The sequence below is a fragment of the Miscanthus floridulus genome, chromosome 3, assembly GCF_019320115.1.
Source record: "Miscanthus floridulus cultivar M001 chromosome 3, ASM1932011v1, whole genome shotgun sequence".
In the NCBI taxonomy this organism is placed as follows: Eukaryota; Viridiplantae; Streptophyta; class Magnoliopsida; order Poales; family Poaceae; genus Miscanthus; species Miscanthus floridulus.
This window is the reverse complement of record NC_089582.1, coordinates 133,386,608-133,406,266: the sequence shown is the minus strand read 5'-3', so window position 1 is coordinate 133,406,266 and position 19,659 is coordinate 133,386,608. Positions and strand designations below refer to the sequence as shown.

Here is a 19,659-nt window from a genome sequence, read left to right as displayed (position 1 = left end):
GACGAAGATGGCCGCCTACGCGATGGAGTTGGGGTTGAAGTTGTAGAGCTCCACGCCGTAGTAGTGCGGGAGCGCCCGCATGAACCAGTCTATCGGTAGGCCAAGGCCATGCTCGTGGAAGGACACAAAGCTCCCAATGTAGCCATCGCGTGGCCTCGGCTCCGGCTCGCCCCCCGGAGCAATCCACTCCGATCTGCTGGGGTCGGTAACCAAACGAAGGAGGCTGTCATCGATGAGCGACTGCAGTGTCTCCACAGATATTTCGAACCAACCCCAAGGATCCGCCTGAATGACAACAGCGCTGGCCATGAGTGCGGTAGAGAATGCGACTACGTCGGTAAGCCTCGCTCTCTCTCTCTCTCTCCCACCCTTCTCCCTTCTTCTCCCCGGTGCTCTCTGTTCCTAGCAACGGCTCGAGGGCGGCAAAGGCGAATGCAGGTAAGGTAAGGAGGAGAGGGGCGAGGCTCGTTACGTATTTATGTAGGAAGGGGGTGAAACAGATGGGCGATGAAATCAGGGAAGTTTCCCTCAAATCTGATACAATTAATCCAGATCCGATTTTACCGCCCACGCACCCAACTTTTCCTTATTAATCACACGCACAGTTATGTCCCATCCGCTAACACCGCGTCGCATCCGACCGCAGCAGCAGCAGGCACCGTTCCGCCTCCCCAAGAAAACCACCTCAAAAGGCACACCTGCCGTTGTCAGCCGATGGGAGGGGAATATCCCCCACCCGATTCCTTTTAGACGAAGGAACTGGGCACCGAGCCCGATACGGTCCAGGGGTTCGAAGGCTGGGCCCCTGAGGGTTTCGATAGTCACCCCAGGACGATAGAGTCAGGGACGACTATGGGTGAGCCCATACATGGCCGAGGCCCAAGCAAGCGAAACGCTTGGGATGCCCTAAGTCATATCCGAGACCAGCAGGGAGGTCTCCGAATGGGATCCAACCATAGGGAGGCATCGAGCCCCCGGGGCCAATCGAATGGCCCTAGGACCCACTAGAGATGCCCTCTGGTACTTTTGGAGTGCGTCTCTGGACCGCTAGCCGACCCCTATCGAATGGGGCACGGGCCTCCACTCGGACTTACCCGATAGCAGCTCACCAGAAGTGTCACCGCTTGCGCCCACCGAGGGTAGCCTGGCATATTCCACCCCTCCTTCCGAATGAAAAGGATGCGCGAGGGTCGCACAAAAAGCTAGGGGAACTCTTGATCGCCCTCTCGCTTCATGTAGAGGCTCGGGGGCTCTTCCTACAACCTTGCCGAGACCCAGCGGCCCAGGCTTGCACTCGAGGGCCCAGGAAACAACCCCTCCTTCCGAACGAAAAGGATGCGCGAGGGTCACACAAAAAGTCAGGGGAACTCCTGACCATCCTCTCACTCCATGCAGAGGCTAGGGGGCTCTTCCTGCAACCTTGCTGAGACCCCGCGACCTAGGCTCGCACTGGAGGGCTCGGCAAAAAAACCCCTCCTTCTGAACAAAAAGGATGCGTGAGGGTCGCACAAAAAGCTAGGGGAACTCCTGATCACCCTCTCGCTCTGTGCAGAGGCTTGGGGGCTCTTCGTACAACCAGGTCGAAGACAAGCAACCCAAGCTCGCACTCGGAGGCTCGAAAAAATGCGATAAAGGGCACCGAGCCCGTTACGGTCTAGGGGTTGGAAGGCTGGGCCCCCAAAGGTTTCAACAGCCGCCCCAAGATGAATAGAGTCAGGGATAACTATGGGTGAGCTCGTACATGGCCAAGGCCCAAGCAAGCAAATGCTTGGGATGCCCTAAGTCATGTCTAAGACCGGCAGGGAGGTCTCCGAATGGGATCCCACCGTAGGGAGGCATCAAGCCCCTGGGGCCCAACGAACGGCCCTGGGACCCACTAGAGAAGCCCTCTGGTACTTTTGGAGTGTGTCTCTAGACCGCTAGCCGACCCCTATCGAATGGGGCATGGGCCTCCACTCGGACTTACCTGATAACAGCTCACCGGAGGTGTCACTGCTCACGCCCACCGAGGGTAGCAGGGCATCCTCCACCCCTCCTTCTAAACAAAAAGGATGCATGAGGGCCGCACAAAAAAGATAGGGAAACTCCTGATCGCCCTCTTGCTCCACGCAGAGGCTCGGGGGCTCTTCCTACAACCAAGCCGAAGACTCAGCGACCTGAACTCGCACTCATGGGCTCGGCAAACGCAATAAAACCCCTCGCACGATGTAAGAAAAGCCCCTAGAGGAATAAATCCACTCCTCCAGGGCCTCGGGGGCTACACCCGGCGGGTGCGCTCGCGCGCACCCACCGAGGCCTCGAGTACGAAACACCATCCCGCCAGGAGCTGCCGCGAGTCGAGTCTCGTCAAAACCTCAGGGAGAGCGCTCACACTCTCCCTGAGGCTCGGGGGCTACTGTCGGCTACCATAAAAAGGGGTCCCCTAAGCGAAAACCGAAAAACTCGCTTAGACCCTATCAAAATCAAAGCCAAGAGACAACTATTGGCTAAACCCCGGCCTTGTCCGAGGCTACCAACTCTCCGCCTGCTCGAGGCCTCGCACGAGAGGCCTCGGATGGCCTACCAACTCTCCACCTCGCTTGAGGTCTCGCACGAAAGGCCTCGGACGGTCTACCGATTCTCCGCCTCGCTCGAGGCCTCGCACAAAAGGCCTCGGACGGGGAACCGATTCTCCGTCTCGCTCGAGGCCCCGCGCGTAAAGCCTCGGACGAGGTGCCGATTCTCCGCCTCGCTCGAGGCTAGCTCGGCAAAAACCCCATCACCTCCGCCTCGACCGATCTCCCTGACAAAACGTCATGTTAATGCGACCAACCACTCCCGCGACATTAGCCGGATGACGGCTCAACACAGCAGAGCGGCCGATGAGACGGGAAGTTGCATCAACACCATGCCATCCGAGATAGGATGGGGCAGGGGTTACCGGCCGTTGTGCATAGGTACTGTACCCACGACCGACGCCCGCACTGCACTGTGCTACCTAACCCCTGCTCCAGGAACAACACGGCGTGGGGAGTCAAGTCTGGGTCACTATAGCCTCGGAATCAGTGTACAGGACCAACTGCTCCCTCCAAGCCTCGGCAATCCACTTCAGGGTCTCGGCAGCCTTGGGATTCGCGCCCGCTGAGCCCCCCACGATGGCTCGGCCTTGGCACCAACTGAGCCTCGGCTTTTTACACTACCAGTACACAGCGACCGGCACGTCGTCCACCATGCCCTACGTCAAGCTATCACTGGAGCTCCCACGTCGCACAGGATCGGATGTGACCGGCGCATTGCTCCAGCACATCAAGGATAGGGCCGCTCCATCAACCATACCGCCACAGTAGCAAGCTATAGGGCTCAGACACTCCACCTCCACTTATAGGACGCTACGTAGCGAACACATGTATCACCCTGGTCCCCCCTTCGACTATAAAAGGGAGGGACCAGGGCCGTTTCTAGGGAGGGGCTCATGAGATAGATGAACTTGAACATAGAGACACAGACAGGCTCACTCACTCACGCAAGCGACACTCTGTAACACGCACGCTTCCCCGCCGCTTGAGGTCAACATCTCAAGCAATTCACACCACTCCACGCAGAGACCTGGGGCTGGCTCCCTCTCTCGCCCCGCTTGTGACCCCCTACTACAAGCACTTCGGTGCAAGGAATACAAGATCGATCTCTCGGACTGGACGTAGGGCACCTCTTGCCTGAACCAGTATAAACCTTGTGTCTCTTTGCATCACCATCCGGGATTAGGGGCACGCAGTAAATTTTCACTAGTTGGTTGAGGGCCTGCCGGGCCAAAACACCGACAGATAGGTTCAGGGGGCATATGAACAAGTTATTATTTAAAACTGATGCACTGTTGTACACTTTAGAGGCTACATGGTACTTGTAACACCCCTGGTGTTACGAGCTCGTTTAGCACCGTGATTTAGGCCTAAGAAAAATTTTCGAAAATGATTTTCTTGGATTTTTTATTTAAAGCATACAAGAAGCGATAAGTGAATCATATGTGACTTAATTTTTGTGGACTCGAATCAACGCCCTAGTCGAATTACTCAGTGCGTAAAGATATTTAGGAATGCCTGACAACAATTCTAGCCGAGGGATAGCGAACGGTTTGTTCTATTAGATTAAGTGGGAAAAGCAACTTTTATAAATAAAAATAAAATCCATTAATAAATATAACGATATATATATAGGTATATATATATATGCCCGCATGTCTATTTTGAAAGCACGAACTGATGAGAGAGAGAGAGAGCGCTGTAGCTTCGTTTATTTTTTCTGGCGTGCAGCGTACTCGCCTGGCATTGAAACTATGCACCATCTCGTCCATGCCACTGTTGTCCTACGATCGGCGTCTTGTGCGAGCGTCCTTGCTGCTGCTACGCGACCGCTTTCTTTTGCCTGTAAGAAAGATGGCCGGCCCGCTATTCGCATCACCCCGTCGCTCTGTAGCACTGCCGTAACACGCCGCGCTGTCCCGGCATTAATGAAGTTGGTCGCTCACTCCCATTGTTTTCTCCCGTTCTTTTCTATTTCTGCTGCCTTGATCTTGTCTGTCTATGCTTTGTGTGTCCTTGCCTGCCTCAGCTGGTGTCACTACGCCGACGTGACCATACCGGGCCATCACCGAGCGCGACTACGACGACTTCCCTGCGATGCTCTGTTTTGAGGTAGAAAAGGACTTGAACGCAAATAGGATGCTTTACCATATTCATTTTGCAAAAAGTGCTTGACTCATACATTTTCAAGTAAAGGCTTAGTTGATTTAGAGAAAGTTTAGGGGCCTAATCGCTAAAACGCCGCTACCGTCTGGACCTAGCCGCGTGGGCCGGCCTGCTCGCCGCCGCGCCTGGGCTGCTCCCGCTCGTGTCCACAGCATTTGGGTCTGACGGGTGTCGCCCGCGCTAGGCCGGCCTATCGCCGCCCGTGCACGGGCCGTCCACGCCACGGACCACGCGCTGGGATGGCTTGTGCCTGCGCGCCTGGGCCGTTCGCTGCGTTTGGCCACCGCCTGCGTCGCTTGGGCCAGCCTGGTGCCGCGCTGTACGCTGGACCACATGCCCCTGTGGTCCACGCCGCGCTGCTGGGCCACCGCCTTGACCGCTGGGTCGAGTGGTGGTTGCTGGTCCATTTAGATCAAAGACATTGTTAATATAGTTTCATAAATAAATTTGTAAAATTCATAGTAAATCGTAGAAAAATCAGAAAAATGCCAAACACGTTTTGTTGAGTTCCTAAAATCATGATCCATCCAATAGTGTATTTTGTTCACATAGTTTAGTAATATTCTTGGAAGCTATATAATTAAATTAAGGTACTTAATATTGTAAAAATATAAACTTGTAGGAATTATTGTGATAAATTGGTAATATTGTTGAATCTGAAATTTGTACAGTAGGCTACTAGCAATATTAGGTACTCACTATAGTTTTTGTAGCTCCGTAATAATTAGTTTGCTAGATAGGTAATGATGTATTATTGCGAATATAGACTAAATTGATAAAATAGAATAAAGAAACAACTTGAGTTTATATAACTAAAATAATTGTTAGGAGATAATGTCTTATTCGACAACATAGATACGTAGACCGGCGTTAGAACTAGCTCGTTAGCTTGTGAGGCATGATTAGGTTTCTAAGCATTTCGGCTATTGTTGATTATTTACATCTATGCATTTGCATCAATGCATATCATATAGGTACGATGATGGATCAACGGACCAATTGAAAGATGATTGGGAATCCAAAGATGGTGTAATGGTATTCTATCTAGAAGATGATGCAACGGGCTTTCTATTCAGATGATGGTGGATGATCTGAAGATGCAAATACTAACTTTTAATACATATCTTACCGCAATTTAGGCCTAAGAAAAATTTTCGAAAACGATTTTCTCGGATTTTTTATTTAAAGCATACGAGAAGCGATAAGTGAATCATGTGTGACTTAATTTTTGTGGACTCGAATCAACATCCCAATCGACTTATTCAGTGCGTAAAGATATTTAGGAATGCCTGACAATAATTCTAGCCAAGGGATAGAGAACAGTTTGTTCTATTAGATTAAGCAGGAAAAGCAACTTTTATAAATAAAAATAAAATCCATTAATAAATATAATGATAGATATATAGGTATATATATATGCCCGCGTGTCTATTTTGAAAGCACGAACTAACGAGAGAGAGAGAGCGCAGCAGCTTCGTTTATTTTTCCTAGCGTGCAGCGTACTCGCCTGGCATTGAAACTATGCACCGTCTCGTCCATGCCACTGTTGTCCTACGATCGACGTCTTGTGCGAGCGTCCTTGCTGCTGCTACGCGGTCGTTGTCTTTTTTCTGTAAGAAAGATGGCCGGCCTATTGTTCGCATCGTCCCGTCGCTCTACAGCACTGCCGTAACACGCCGCGCTGTCCCGGTGTTAATGACGTTGGCCAATCACTCCCGTTGTTTTCTCCCGTTCTTTTCTATTTTTGCTGCCTCGGTCTTGTCTGTCTATGCTTTGCGTGTCCTTGCCTGCCTCAACTGGAGTCACTACGCTGACATGACCATACCGAGCAGACCGGGTCACTCCATGCCGCTACTGCTGCCCCTACCTTGCTTCTTGAGGATGGCGAGTTGCTGCTCTCGCTCTGCTTTTTCTTTGCCTCCAACCGCTCCTCTTTCTCTGCTTGCTTCCGCCTCTGGAGGCCGCAGTCACCGCGCCCGCGTTCCTCGGCCACGCTGGACCTACGTCTCCTTGGCACGCCCTAGCCGTAGCTCCCCTCTACCGTCCACGCGAGTCTTCGTCTCGCCTTGCTTCTCCCCGCACCCGTGGCTCCATGGCGCAGCCCCTCTCGAGTCACGTTGTCGTGCCGCTCCATCTCGCCTCGAGAGCACGTGAGTCCCCTTTGCTATTCGCGTGCGCATGCATGCTCCCGCAATCACGCTGCATCGTCGCCCTTTGACCGGTGCATGGCCTCATGCAGCGCCTGGCCAAACTGCGCCACGCCCGTTGCCCTGCAACACCGCCTAGGCCGCACCCACCGTGGAGCCGCCCTGCCAACGCCGCCCTTCGCGTGTGTGTGCCTGTCCCCACGGTCGCACAGAACCGCTGCCCCTTTTGTGCGACGGCGCGCCAAAGTCACCGACCGTCGTGCGTGCAGGTGCGCTCGGATCCCGCGCCACGTCTCCATCGTGGCTGCGCCCGCAGTCGTAGCGTCTCATGCCCACTGTCGCTGCATCTCCACCAGCCGCTGTTTCACCTCGCCCCGGCGCTCCTCTGTTCTGCACTACGACCACCGCTGTTCGTGGTCCCGGCGCCTGGCACCACCTCTGGCCGTGCCGCAGATGCCTTGAGGTTGCAGAGGGACCCACACTGGGAGTCGATAGTTCCGTCGTCGTCATGGCCGTGCACCTCCCTGCGCTGCTCCGTCTCCACTGCCGCGAACCGCACGGCGTCGCCATCACCGAGCGTGACTACGACGACTTCCCTGCTTTGCTCTGTTTTGAGGTAGAAAAGGACTTGAATGCAAATAGGATGCTTTATCATGTTCATTTTGCAAAAAGTGCTTGACTCATACGTTTACAAGTAAAGGCTTTGTTAATTTATAGAAAGCTCAGGGGCCTAATCGCTAAAATGTCACCACCGTCTGGCCCTGGCCATGTGGGCCGCGCGACCGCACGTGGGCTGGCTTGCTCGCCGCCGCTCCTGGGCCACTCCCACTCGAGTCCACGCCGTTTGGGACGGACGAGTGTCGCCCACGCTAGGCCGGCCTGTCGCCGCCCGCGCACGGGCTGTCCGCGCCACGAACCGTGCGCTGGGCCGGCTTGTGCCTACGCGCATGGGCCGTTCGCTGCGTTGACCCGCCGCTTGGGCCGTCCTAGTGCCGCATTGTACGCTGGGCCGCGCCGCGCTGCTGGGCCACCGCCTTGACCGCTGGGTCGAGTGGTGGTTGCTGGTCCATTTAGTTCGAAGACATTGTTAATTTAGTTTCGTAAATAAATTTGTAAAATTCGTAGTAAATCGTAGAAAATTTGTAAAAATGCCAAACCGGTTTTGTTGAGTTTCTAAAATCATGATCCATCCAATAGTGTATTTTGTTCACGTAGTTTAGTAATATTCTTGGAAGCTATATAATTAAATTAAGGTACTTAATATTATAAAAATATAAACTTGTAGGAATTATTGTGATAAATTGGTAATATTGTTGAATCTGAAATTTGTACAGCAGGCTCCTACCAATATTAGGTACTCACTGTAGTTTTTGTAGCTCCAGAATAATTAGTTTGCTAGATAGGTAATGATGTCCTATTGCGAATAAAGATTAAATTGATAGAATAGAATAAATAAACAACTTGAGTTTATATAACTTAAATAATTGTTAGGAAATAATGTCTTATTCGACAACATGAATATGTAAACCAGCGTTAGAACTAGCTCGTAAGCTTGTGAGGCGTGATCGGGTTTCTAAGCATTTCGGCTATCGTTGATTATTTATATCTATGCATTTGCATCAATGCATATCATATAGGTACGATGATGGCTCAACGGACCAATTGAAAGATGATTGGGAATCCGAAGATGGTGTAATGATATTCTCTCTAGGAGATGATGCAATGGACTTTCTATTCAGATGATGGTGGATGATCTGAAGATGCAAATACTAACTTTTAATACATATCTTACCCAGGCAAGCCCCGGTGCATAACCCTAACTTTTTTACACTTTGAATTATATTTGTGCATTAAGTTTTCAGGAGTTAAATGAAATCCACTTGCATATATATGTCTTTATCCTATGAGTCTTACTAGTACGACAGGATCGTGTAGATTGCTATGCTACAGGACTCTCGTAGAAGTCGAGTGATGGCTGTCACTCGCGAGAGATAGGAAATATATTATTGTATTATTATCACTTGGAAAATATAACTGGTGGAAAGGAAAAATGGTGACCGGACAGGGATATGGTTTGGGTATTGGTGGGTGTAAGAGGTTGTGTTGCCGTGGACGCGGGGCATGGCTTGGTTACACTGCTTTCCCTGTCTGTGTCGGTTAAGGACCGGTCGTTGCATAAGCCATCGAGGCAAGTCACAGACTTATTATCCCGAGCACATACTTAGGTATGGGCACTTGGAAGACTTGTTGCTCTCTTGTCGTAGATTTCGGCTCTTTCTGGACTGACTGTCAGGGTTTTTTTTGTGGAGGAGGTCCTTGCACCGCACTGAGTCCGGGACTCAGGGGCGGGGGCTTGGAGTCCTAGTTTGGATGGGGTCCTAGGACCCCAGGACAGGAGGATGATGGGTTGGTCCTACTTGTGCCTTGGGTACAAGCGGGGCGTGTGTTTTCAGGGTATCCAGTTGGGGACATTGATTCGTGAATCGTCGGGCCATCCGATATGGCTTGTTTTGTGTCTAGCACCGTAGTAAGAACTGGAAGAGAAAAGATAGAATGGAAAAAGAAAATTTGATTGCTTACCACTTGCTTGAAAGTAGCACAGGTGCTTACATAGAATGGTTAGTTAATGAACCAATACGGCTATTAATAAAAATCGAATATAAGGACGCGCACTTACTAATGCTTCCTGCAAATGCAATAAACCCACAAGCCAGATAGCCTTGCATATCCTTGGAGTCTTTTATTTTCTCCTATCGAGTAAGTCTTGCTGAGTACAATGGAGTACTCAGGGTTTTATTCCCCCTATTGCAGGTGACAAGTGGAGGCTAGAGTGGACCCTTGTGTGTGGATTCCTCCTGGTGGGCTCAGAGAGGATTTCCTTTACACTACGATCATAGTTTTCAATTATAACTCTCGCTAAATATTTTTATGAATGAAAGTATTATAATCTGTTGTCACAGTTTATATATCAATGCTTCATCATTTCATGAATAGGTATTTATTTCCGCTGTAATTCTGATCACATGTTTATATTCCGCTGTTACATTAAATTGTTCATAACTCTGATAATATGATGACCTCTTGGTTAATCGTAGTAGATGCTTTGAGAACTTTCGTATGCAGCCTGAAAATTTCCAAAGGTTGCAAGCCATATTATCTGGATGGTACGGTCTAGCATCCACTAGGGAAGTTGAATCTATTGAAGCTTTAGGCATGTTTCTTTGGGCAGCTGGTACAGCGCAATCTCAGAGGCAAATGCATGAGAGATTTAGGAGTGGATTGGGCACCTGTAGCAAGATATTTGCCCTAGTTCTTAACGCCATGGTTCGCTTTGCAAATGACGTGCTTAGGCCTCAGGACTACACTTATGCTATAGCGTCGCAGGAGTTGTTAGAGTACACACCCTTTTTTGATGGTTGCATAGGAGCCATTGATGGAACTCACATAGATGTGGTAGTTAATGAAGCAATACGTGAGGACTTCATTAATAGGAAAGGGAGGACAACCCAAAATGTGATTGTTGTTTGTGACTTCAACATGAAGTTCACGTATATTGGGGTCGGGACACAAGGTTCAGCGCATGACATACGGGTGATCAAGACGGCACGGGCAGATCCCACTTACCCACACCCACCATCAGGTTTGTCTACCTAAGTTGCCTTCCTTGTTCTATTGATGCAGCGGTTGTCTAGTGTTGCATGGTAAGTGTTTGTGACCTTGTGTGTTAGTATTTTCGTTTGCAGGGCACTATTATTTGGTGGACTTAGGGTATGCACTTCGCCCGGGATATCTGGCGCCGTATCCAAATAAGAGGTACTGGGTGAAGGAGTTCAAGGATAGGGGCCCTAGTGACGCGCGGGAGGTGTTCAACCGCCACCATTCGAAGCTACATAATGTAATATAAAGGACATTTGGGGCCGCGAAAGCTAAGTGGCGAATGTTGAAAGACGTACCTCACTATTTGGGAACCAAGCAATCACAGATAATTATAGCTTTGTGTGCACTGCACAACTACGTGCATGATCTGGAGGGACAGAAGCAAGCACGGAGGTACAGGCAAGCACAAGGACTTGGCGCGTTGCATCAAGTGGCAGCTATGGTGTTAAGTGACCCTAATGATATGGAACAAGTCCATGACTAGATTACTTACAGACTTGGACTCCTTGGGAAGACAACATATGTGAATCTATTATAGTAGTGTTAGAAAACATCGTGATTCATAAATCTTGTGTTGACTCCTAGTTTGGGGCTGATGAGGCTTTGTACACATGCAGGTGAAAGTTTACCGTAGCGGACCGGGAACAAGGGAAGCACCGGCTAGAAGGCAGAAGAGGGTTGCAGTTGGAATGTGGCTGTTGATGAATTGGCCTTCCTGTCCTTACCGTCTCCAGTACCTTAAACTGGGTACAAGTTTTGTGTTCCTGTTCCACCTTTGCACCCAAGTAAATTTGGAGGACTGCTGTGATTTGGACTTGTTATTGGTTATGACCACTAATTACCTGTTGTAATGGGCAACTGCATACAAGAAGAGTGCATATATGACACTTCTTGTAGCAGCTGATCATGTGGCTCCTAGGGGCTTACAAGTTTTGTAATTGTGCCCAATGGTTCTCTTTGAAAGATGTAAGGACTGTAGAGTTGGTAGTTTAGTACTGTTGATCATGGTCATGTATTGAAATTGTGATTTGTTATGCTCAGTTGAATGTTGTAGTAATGGGAAGTACTGGTTGTATTGAACTGTAGGCGTTGTAGTTCAAATGGTTGGCTGCTGGTGTTTGAATTCGAGTTGCATTTAATGTTGTACTAGAAACTGTGGCGCGGACGTTGCCGCGCCAACCAGCCTGTTCGCTTGCTCGTAAACGATCGTAAATTTCCAGCCGGGAACAGTGTTTTCTCTCACACCAAACCAGCCAGCAGTAAATAATCCACGATCGTTTACGGCCTCCCGAACAGGCTGCTAAGATGACCTGTGTATTTTGGTTGTCATGCATGTATCATCCACAATTGGAAGTTAATGCCGTCTGTTTCGTCCATGTTTTTGATGTTCGAATTTTTGTCATTGAAATCTTATAGGTATGTATCACCTACAATTGGAAGTTGAAGCTTTGATGAATACACTGCCGCGCCATCCTTAGAGTTCACCGGTGTAGTTCTTTTTATACCATTATTATTTTAAAAGGTTGAGCTACGAGATTGCCCATCAGTAATATATGGAGTCATGGGTGATGTTTACAGCAATAGCACAATCAAGAGTTAAAATATTTCCTCAACTTGATCCAAGTGTGTCGTACCTAAATTTGCATGCACATATATACGTTGATATGTAGCAATCTCATCATATAAAAATTTGAGGTGGTCATATAAATGTGCCAAGTAGCAAATCTATCTATGGGATACAATTCAATATAGCAATGCATCAATACTTCATGTCCATATAAAAGTTTTGTAACCTCATAGTTTTATAGGAGAACAATATTTTCTGAAACTAAGCATATCTCACAGATATTGTCATAAAAGCTGAGGCCATGCATAAGTATGCATCGCTAAGTTTGTTTCAGTGACCCAGTACAAAAATATCTTGTATAACCTTTAATGAATGATGAGATCCATAGTATGCAGTAGCCTGGAAAGAGGGAAAACAAAAACAAAATGATACTATTTAAATGTACACTGATGAAAGGATAATTATGAATTGGAGAAAATATTTGTGCTCTGCCTAGAAATTTAATTTAAGTGGCTGAATAATGATTATAAATGCAATTTAGAAACCAAAATGATTAAAGAAATAGAGTAAGATCGTGTGTGCTCCTTCACTTCAACACATTTCTGTTTTACAAAGAGAACATGCTTTCTCCCCCATCTATCTGACAAAGGTGGCTCTGGAATTTTTATTTATCTTAATACTAGACACTTATTAAAGGAACATAGATAAGGACAAAACTCTCCTCCAATATCAAACTCTAGTATCAATGGCAAAATCTGCCCCAAGTATTGTGCATCCTGGAACCTGACCCAAGTACCTGAGACAGAATTTCAAGGTCAATGTTCTCTAAGAATTTTCTCCTTCCATTCTTTTGGAGCCAGGTCATGCAACGAATCCCTCACTTCCTTTACTAGGTTGATCAGTTGACTATAATCAGGTCTTTCTCCTCTCATGGAGTTGGTGACCATATCCCAAAAAGCTTTCTCCATGGTTTCTCTTACTTTCTTCTGGAACTCCTCAGCAGTACTAGCACTATCAGACCTGCCAGCGAAAGCACTGGCATCCTCATGAAGCATCTCATTGACCATTTGTTCATTCTCTGTCGGCTGCTTTGTTGGTGATGAACTGACTGATGCTTGGGGAAAAGAACTGAATTTGACATATAAAAAAAGAACCATGCGCATTGAGATTGAAAAAACCACTGTCTTGTTCCAGCAGTATAAAGTCGTTACTATAAAAAAATATTTGATAAACACATTTATCATCAAAGATAATAAAGAGGAGTTTACTAAACACCATTAGTTAATCTTTCACATTCGTACATAACTACTCAGTTTGGGGAAAAGAGCTGAATTTGACATATAAAAAAAGAACCATGCGCATTGAGATTGAAACAACTACTGTCTTGTCGCCAGCGGCGAATCTAGACTAAACTGCTGTCAGGGTCGCACAGATTCATGAACTCAATTTGATGGGGTCGTAGCTGGCCGGAATACGCGGGGTTCCACTGATTCGTACAAAGTTATCGGGGTCGCATGACCCCGACAACTTTGCACTGGCTTCGCCGCTGCTTGTCGCAGCAGTATACCTGATTATGAACGGCTGCCAATTCCTGTTGTAACTGAACCACTTGTACCAAATCGCTAAATTCTAAAAAGGACGTACCCACTTGAATACTTTCGTTGTAGATACCTGCAAGTCATCACACATCGGAAGAACAAAAGTAACACTACTAATCTATGATGTGTAAGAATCCTGAATGGAGTAGTTGGATGGTTTTGCTAAACATACTGAAATGCCATGCTCTAATATCTGAAAAGTGCCATTCTATAAATTTTTTAATTAGGGCAGGCGACAAAGACAAGACATTCCAGTTTTATGAAATGAAGTAAGCCACTGCAGATCTTCGAACTTCTACCAGTAATATGAATTTTAAATTACCATATATGTACATGTATAGTTAGTACACATGGGATACAACTATTTCAGTAAATATTAGCACTTATCCATGCATTCTGATTATTATCTCGATCGATGCAATCCTGCATGATAGAAAGAGAACAGAATGTTCATGTTTAAGCTCATGGATTGCTGATCAAATACTATCAGAAACGCTGATTATTCAGTGGCTCAATGCACACCTACCTTGGAGGAATTTCCTCGAGCAGCAGCTGGGAATCGTCCATGGACACCACTCTGGCCGCTGAGGAGTTGGACCCCACTCTGACCGCTGAGGAGCTGGCCGGTGCTCGCGGCGTAGGAGCTCGCATATGGGCACAACGGAGATGCTAAGCACTAAAACCACTTACATTGCACGCCGTGACGCGGACTCTTACATGAGCAAGGCAACATCTGTGCAAAAAAGTAAAATTCTAAAAAAGGATGCACGTACCAGAGCAAGATATCTAGAAAGCTCCCCTCCTCTAAACTCCCGCTTCCCTTTCTAATTGGTGCTAAACAAGCCAAGAGAAAGGAACATAGAGAGGTCCTCACCGAGCATCGACTTTGAAATATCATAGCCAATCCAGTGGTGGCCATGCTCCATCAATGTCTCACCACTAAGCCCAGAACCACATCCTGGAAATTACAGCACACAAAGTCATCGTAGGTAAGCATATCTTCAAACATAGATATCTTTCAATTGCCATAACCGATTGCAATAAAGAGCTCCCACAGCATGTATTTTTGCCCCCGTCAAAGGAGAATACTTTCTGTTGTTCTAGTCAACGCGATATGCCATGATTCATGAAGCAGAGATGCAGAAGAGAGTAAGCTGACCTATGTCGAGAAGCAGCTTGGGGACGCCATCGTTGGGAAGAGCGAGCAGCTCCAGCGCCCTCTCGGAAATCCTAGACTGAAAGAAGGCATGTCACTTCGCGCCAGCGCCGCGAAATCGACAAAGCTCAAATCAAACGGGGGGAGGCACTTCGCTTGCTCACCTGGATTTCGATGATACGGGAGGAGGTGGTGTACTTGGGGACCTCCGACTCGTTGTAGAACACATCCGGTGGCGCCTGGAACTCCGGCCGAGGCATCCTCACTCCCCTCCGAGTGTGCGGCGGCTTACCAGATTGGCGGGACTGCAGCTCTCGAGCCCCACGCCCACGCCGGGGTGGCCGCAGCAGCCACGCCTGCACCGACGGCCGCGACCAGGTCCCAAGGGCAGCTGGGGCCCCCGCCCGCGCCATGCCTGCGCCGGGGTCGCCGGTGCCGCTGGGCCCCCCACCGGCGCTGGGATGGCCAGGAACCCCACGCTCGCAGAGCCCGCATCCCGCCCGCGCTGGGGCCGCTGGCCCCGCCCGCGCCGGGAGGAGGAGGGAGGTGCGGGAGGCGGCGTAGAGTGGCCAGGTCGAGCGCGGTTGCGCCGCGCGGCCTCGGGCGGCTCTCTCCTCTACACGACGGGCAACCCTCGGGAATATTCACTACTTTACGGGTCGACGCCCGAACCGACCCGCAATCGGACGGACCAGATCACCTGATCGCTTGATCCAACGGCGAGTAGGTTAGCAGGTGACGTGGCACTATCAGATGCCCACGGTTTGGGTGCAGGATTCCTATAAGAAGATTTGGTGCCTTTTTTGAATTGTTCCTGTTCGGCTGGTGCTCGGCTGATTTCTGGGCTTCGGCTAAATTTGTGTACTGTACACCCAGACAAGATTCAGCCGGCCATGTGACCAGCCGAACGGAGCCTAATAAGGACCAAAATAGAAGGGCAAGACCAAAATTTAGCTTAGCTTTTGTTGGCATGGAATCAGATCCTAAACGCTCGGGGCTATTAGTTGACCCGGAGCGACCAGGAAACCCGGGATCAATACACACAATTGTTGATTTTGTGATCCCGGTCCACTAGCCCGTTTGGCAAAGAAGCCTAATTGACAGTCCGGAACTCCAACTGGCGCGAATCGAGCCCGACGCCCCTGCTAAATTTGTTGGGCAAGCTCCATGACCAGACTCTGGCCCACTGCATGAACGAATGCCCTGACATCTGAACCCAGCTCGGTGCTCTGTCTGGTTCGCGGTGAAAGTGAATTTGAAACACTGAAACTAGTGCAACGTGCAGCTGGAGGAATCTCACCATCTTGTCTTCTACCTGCTGGTGCGGTGGACGCCAACGTCCGTCCCCCTCGGCACGCTCGTGAACCCGATACACCACGCGCCATGGAACCCCGTGCCCTCTCGCTTCCTTTCAGCCGTTCCCGTAAAAAAGTAGAAGGAGCACCGGTATCTTCCGGCGACCATCACGGCGACCTACGCTCAAGCCCACCGAATACGTCCAAGATCCTTCTGCCCAAGGGCGACGAGGAAAAAGGGACCTGTCGCCTCCCACCTCGCCCCCATCCACTTGGACATCTCCTCCTGTCGTCCATGGCGTCCCTTTCCACTTTCACCTCCACGACGAGCCTCAACATTGACATACAGGACGGCACTGCTACCCAGCTTTCCGTTTTGGACCCCAGTGTCTGTCGTCGTTCTACGGCTCCACCCGTGTGCTTTTCAAAAAATTCTACTTGCCCGCGCAGATAATTGTCACCCCCGGCCCGCGCTATAAAGCTCAGCTCGCCGATTTCTCAGTCAAACTCAAACACAGGCGAAAACAGCTACAAAACCAAAAGAATGCCTCCTTTCCACCATTGCTCATCCGTGCTACTGCTCCTCGCCGTCTTCGTCTACCTATCGGCACGCTACGTGCACGGTGACCATGCCAATGGCGGCCACGAGGACCTCCCCGCCCTGCTCTCCTTCAAGGCGTACAACCCGAACGCCACGGCCCTGGCGTCGTGGGTCGGCCCCAACCCGTGCTCCGGCACGTGGTTCGGGGTCAGGTGTTACAGGGGCAGGGTGACGGGGATCTTCCTGGACGGCGCCTCGCTGGCCGGCACCGTGGCACCGCTCATCCTCGGGCTCGGCCGGATGAGGGCGCTCGCCGTCAGGAACAACTCCCTGTCCGGCACCCTCCCGCCGCTGGACAACTCCACGGCGAGCCCGTGGCTGAGGCACCTGCTCGTCTCCCACAACAGGCTCAGCGGGAGCCTCCGCATCTCGCTGGGTGCTCTGCTCACCCTTCGAGCAGAGCACAACGGCTTCATTGGAGGCCTGGACGCGCTGCGCGTCCCGAGGCTCAGGAGCTTCAACGTGTCCGGGAACAAGCTCGCCGGGGAGATCTCCAGCGACCTGTCCAGGTTCCCGAGCTCCGCTTTCAGCGGCAATCTCGCTCTCTGTGGTCAGCCTCTGCCGAAATGTGCACATGCTTACGATGCACTAGGATCAGATAGTTCTTCAAATAATGGCACCACTAGTATTATTGCCGCTCAGTCTCCGAACGCTAGTGTCAGTAGTGTTTCTTCTAGCAACGGAGGGTTCAGTAAGATTAGCTTGACTGCGCTCATGGCCACGGGCATTGGCAACGCGGTGCTCATCACGGTCTCGCTAGCCATCTCCGTGGCCACGTTCGTCTACGTGAGGAGAAAGCTCCGGTCCGCCAAGGATGCTCCCGACGCGGCGCTGTGCTTCGAGGAGGAAGAAAAGAGGGACGAGAGGTGCCACAAGACTGGCGGGCTCGTCTGCTTCGATGGCGGCGAGGAGCTGCGGCTGGAGAGCCTCCTCAAGGCGTCCGCCGAGGTGCTCGGCAAGGGCGTGTCCGGGAGCACGTACAAGGCGGTGCTAGAGGACGGCATCGTGGTGGCCGTCAAGCGCCTCAGCGCGCTGCAGTTCCCCGCCGCTCGGAGCAAGGCGTTCGACCGCCACATGCGGCTCGTCGGCCGCCTCCGGCACCGGCACGTCGTCGGCCTCAGGGCGTACTGCAACTCCAACGGGGAGCGCCTGCTCGTCTACGACTTCCTCCCCAACGGGAGCCTCCAGTCCCTTCTGCAAGCCAACGGTGCGCTGTGAAAATATGATGAGCAAAATCCAAACGCATTGCCAGTGTGCAGTTGCTGCAAGAAAGTGAGTGTTCTTGACGGTCTGCTGCTGCTGACTTGTTGCAGGAGGAGGCTCGAGGAATCTGGACTGGACGGCGAGGAAGAGCATCTTGTTCGGCGCGGCGCAGGGCCTGAACTACATCCACACGTTCCCGGCGCGCCCGCCGCTGGTGCACGCGAACGTGAAGCCGTCCAACATCCTCCTGGACGAGCGCGGCGGCGCGTGCGTGTCCGAGTGCGGGCTCATGCGCTACGCCACCAACATCCAGCAGTGCATCACCCCGCAGGCCACCCGGACCCGGTGCCCGCCCGAGCTGTTCCTGGACCAGGCGTCGAGCGGCGGGTGGCACGGGTACGCGGCCCCGGAGCTGGCTTCGGGCGCGGCCGCGCGGGCCACGCAGGAGTCAGACGTGTACAGCTTTGGAATGGTGCTCCTGGAGGTGGTGACTGGCCACAAGGCCGCGGACGGCGGCGAGGGTACCGACGAGACGATGGGGATGGTGAAGATCGGCATGCTGTGCACCGCCGAGGCGCCGGAGGAGCGGCCCACCATGGCGCAGGTGCTCGCCATGATGAGCGAGTTCATGTGAAGCAGCCGCGCTTAGCGTGTCAAGTTCACTGCTACGATGAGATCTTGGTAGAGCGTGGCTTCGTATGTTGCAGACTGCTAAATGCATTGTTCGTCGGCAGATTTGTGGTGTGTGGTCTTTTGTTGAGGTTCGTGGCAAAATTTCCCAAGACGTGTAACGCCCAGACGTCCGGCGCCAGCAGCGCATCCGGACACCCAGCGTCTGCTGCCCGTCTCGTGTCTGGCTTTTCACGCATAGCGCCCGCACGTGCTCCTTCCCCTGTGCCTCTGTCACTGAGTCCCGATTTGACCATGAGCAGTAGCGATGGGCCACGCCTGGCTGGCACTCCTGTAATCCTGTTGTCCGTATGCTGCTGCTGGCACTGGCACGTGATGCTGCGGCTGACCGGCCAAATCCAACTGGAATAACGAGAGAGACAGAGCAGACGAAGCAGTTGCCAAATTTTAGATGTGCAAAGTTGATAAAATGTACTGTTGTGTTATTATAGCATCTCGTTTGTATTTGGTAATAATTGTTCAAACGTTGACTAATTAGGCTCAAAATGTTCGTCTCGTAAAGTACAACCAAACTGTGCAATTAGTTTTTAATTTCGTCTACTTTTAGTATTTCATGCATGTACCGCAAGTTTGATGTGACAGGGAATCTTCTTTTTGCATAGTGCCAAAGTTGGAAGTTGGGAGGAACTAAATAAGGCCTAAACAGTGTTCGGCTGGACTAAAATTTTTTACTGTTCATGCTACAAAATATTCGGCCTGTTCGCTGGTTGGATTCTGGGCTGGTTTGGGCTGGCTGGTGCTGGTTTGTTGTGAGAGGGAAACACTGTTGGCTGGCTGGTTTGGGCTGGCTGAAACCAACAAGCGAACAGGCTGATTATGACAGAAAATACTGCTCCGGTTGAAACTGTAGCCAACCAGCTAGTCGATTTTGGCTAGCCGAACACGGTGATAGCTTTGTGCTCCGCGCCTGCTGTCACGCTCGCTCGGCTTCCCACACGCACGCGGGGACAGCTGCGTCCGAGGGGACCACCTCTGCCTGCGCCCCTAGCCACGCCTACTGATGAAACACTTGCAACAAAAGCAT

General features: G+C 50.8%; 2 protein-coding genes across 7 annotated transcripts; one reads left to right on the top strand and one right to left on the bottom strand.

The window, feature by feature from the left end:
* Positions 1-12,317: 12,317 nt before the first annotated feature.
* On the bottom strand, positions 12,318-15,567 carry LOC136547017 (18S rRNA (guanine-N(7))-methyltransferase RID2-like). Of its 6 annotated transcripts, XR_010781466.1 has the most exons (6): positions 15,011-15,562; positions 14,850-14,925; positions 14,565-14,648; positions 14,217-14,423; positions 13,660-13,763; positions 12,498-13,220 (listed from the first exon to the last, which is right to left on the bottom strand). XR_010781466.1 is itself a non-coding variant. In XM_066538984.1 (4 exons), the coding sequence occupies exons 1-4, from the start codon at positions 15,257-15,259 to the stop codon at positions 14,404-14,406; spliced, it is 429 nt and encodes a 142-aa protein (XP_066395081.1). In that variant the 5' UTR covers positions 15,260-15,562; the 3' UTR covers positions 13,885-14,403. The 6 variants fall into 6 exon arrangements, 1 of the variants encoding a protein (XP_066395081.1); XR_010781467.1 differs by lacking the exons at positions 12,498-13,220; positions 13,660-13,763 and adding an exon at positions 12,318-12,491; XR_010781465.1 differs by lacking the exon at positions 12,498-13,220 and having other exon boundaries at positions 13,328-13,763.
* Positions 15,568-16,676: 1,109 nt separating this feature from the next.
* Positions 16,677-18,789, top strand: LOC136547016 (probable leucine-rich repeat receptor-like protein kinase At1g68400). The gene is made up of 2 exons (XM_066538983.1): positions 16,677-17,949; positions 18,056-18,789. Exons 1-2 carry the CDS (start codon positions 16,686-16,688, stop codon positions 18,577-18,579), a joined length of 1,788 nt encoding a protein of 595 aa, XP_066395080.1. The 5' UTR covers positions 16,677-16,685; the 3' UTR covers positions 18,580-18,789.
* Positions 18,790-19,659: the final 870 nt, after the last annotated feature.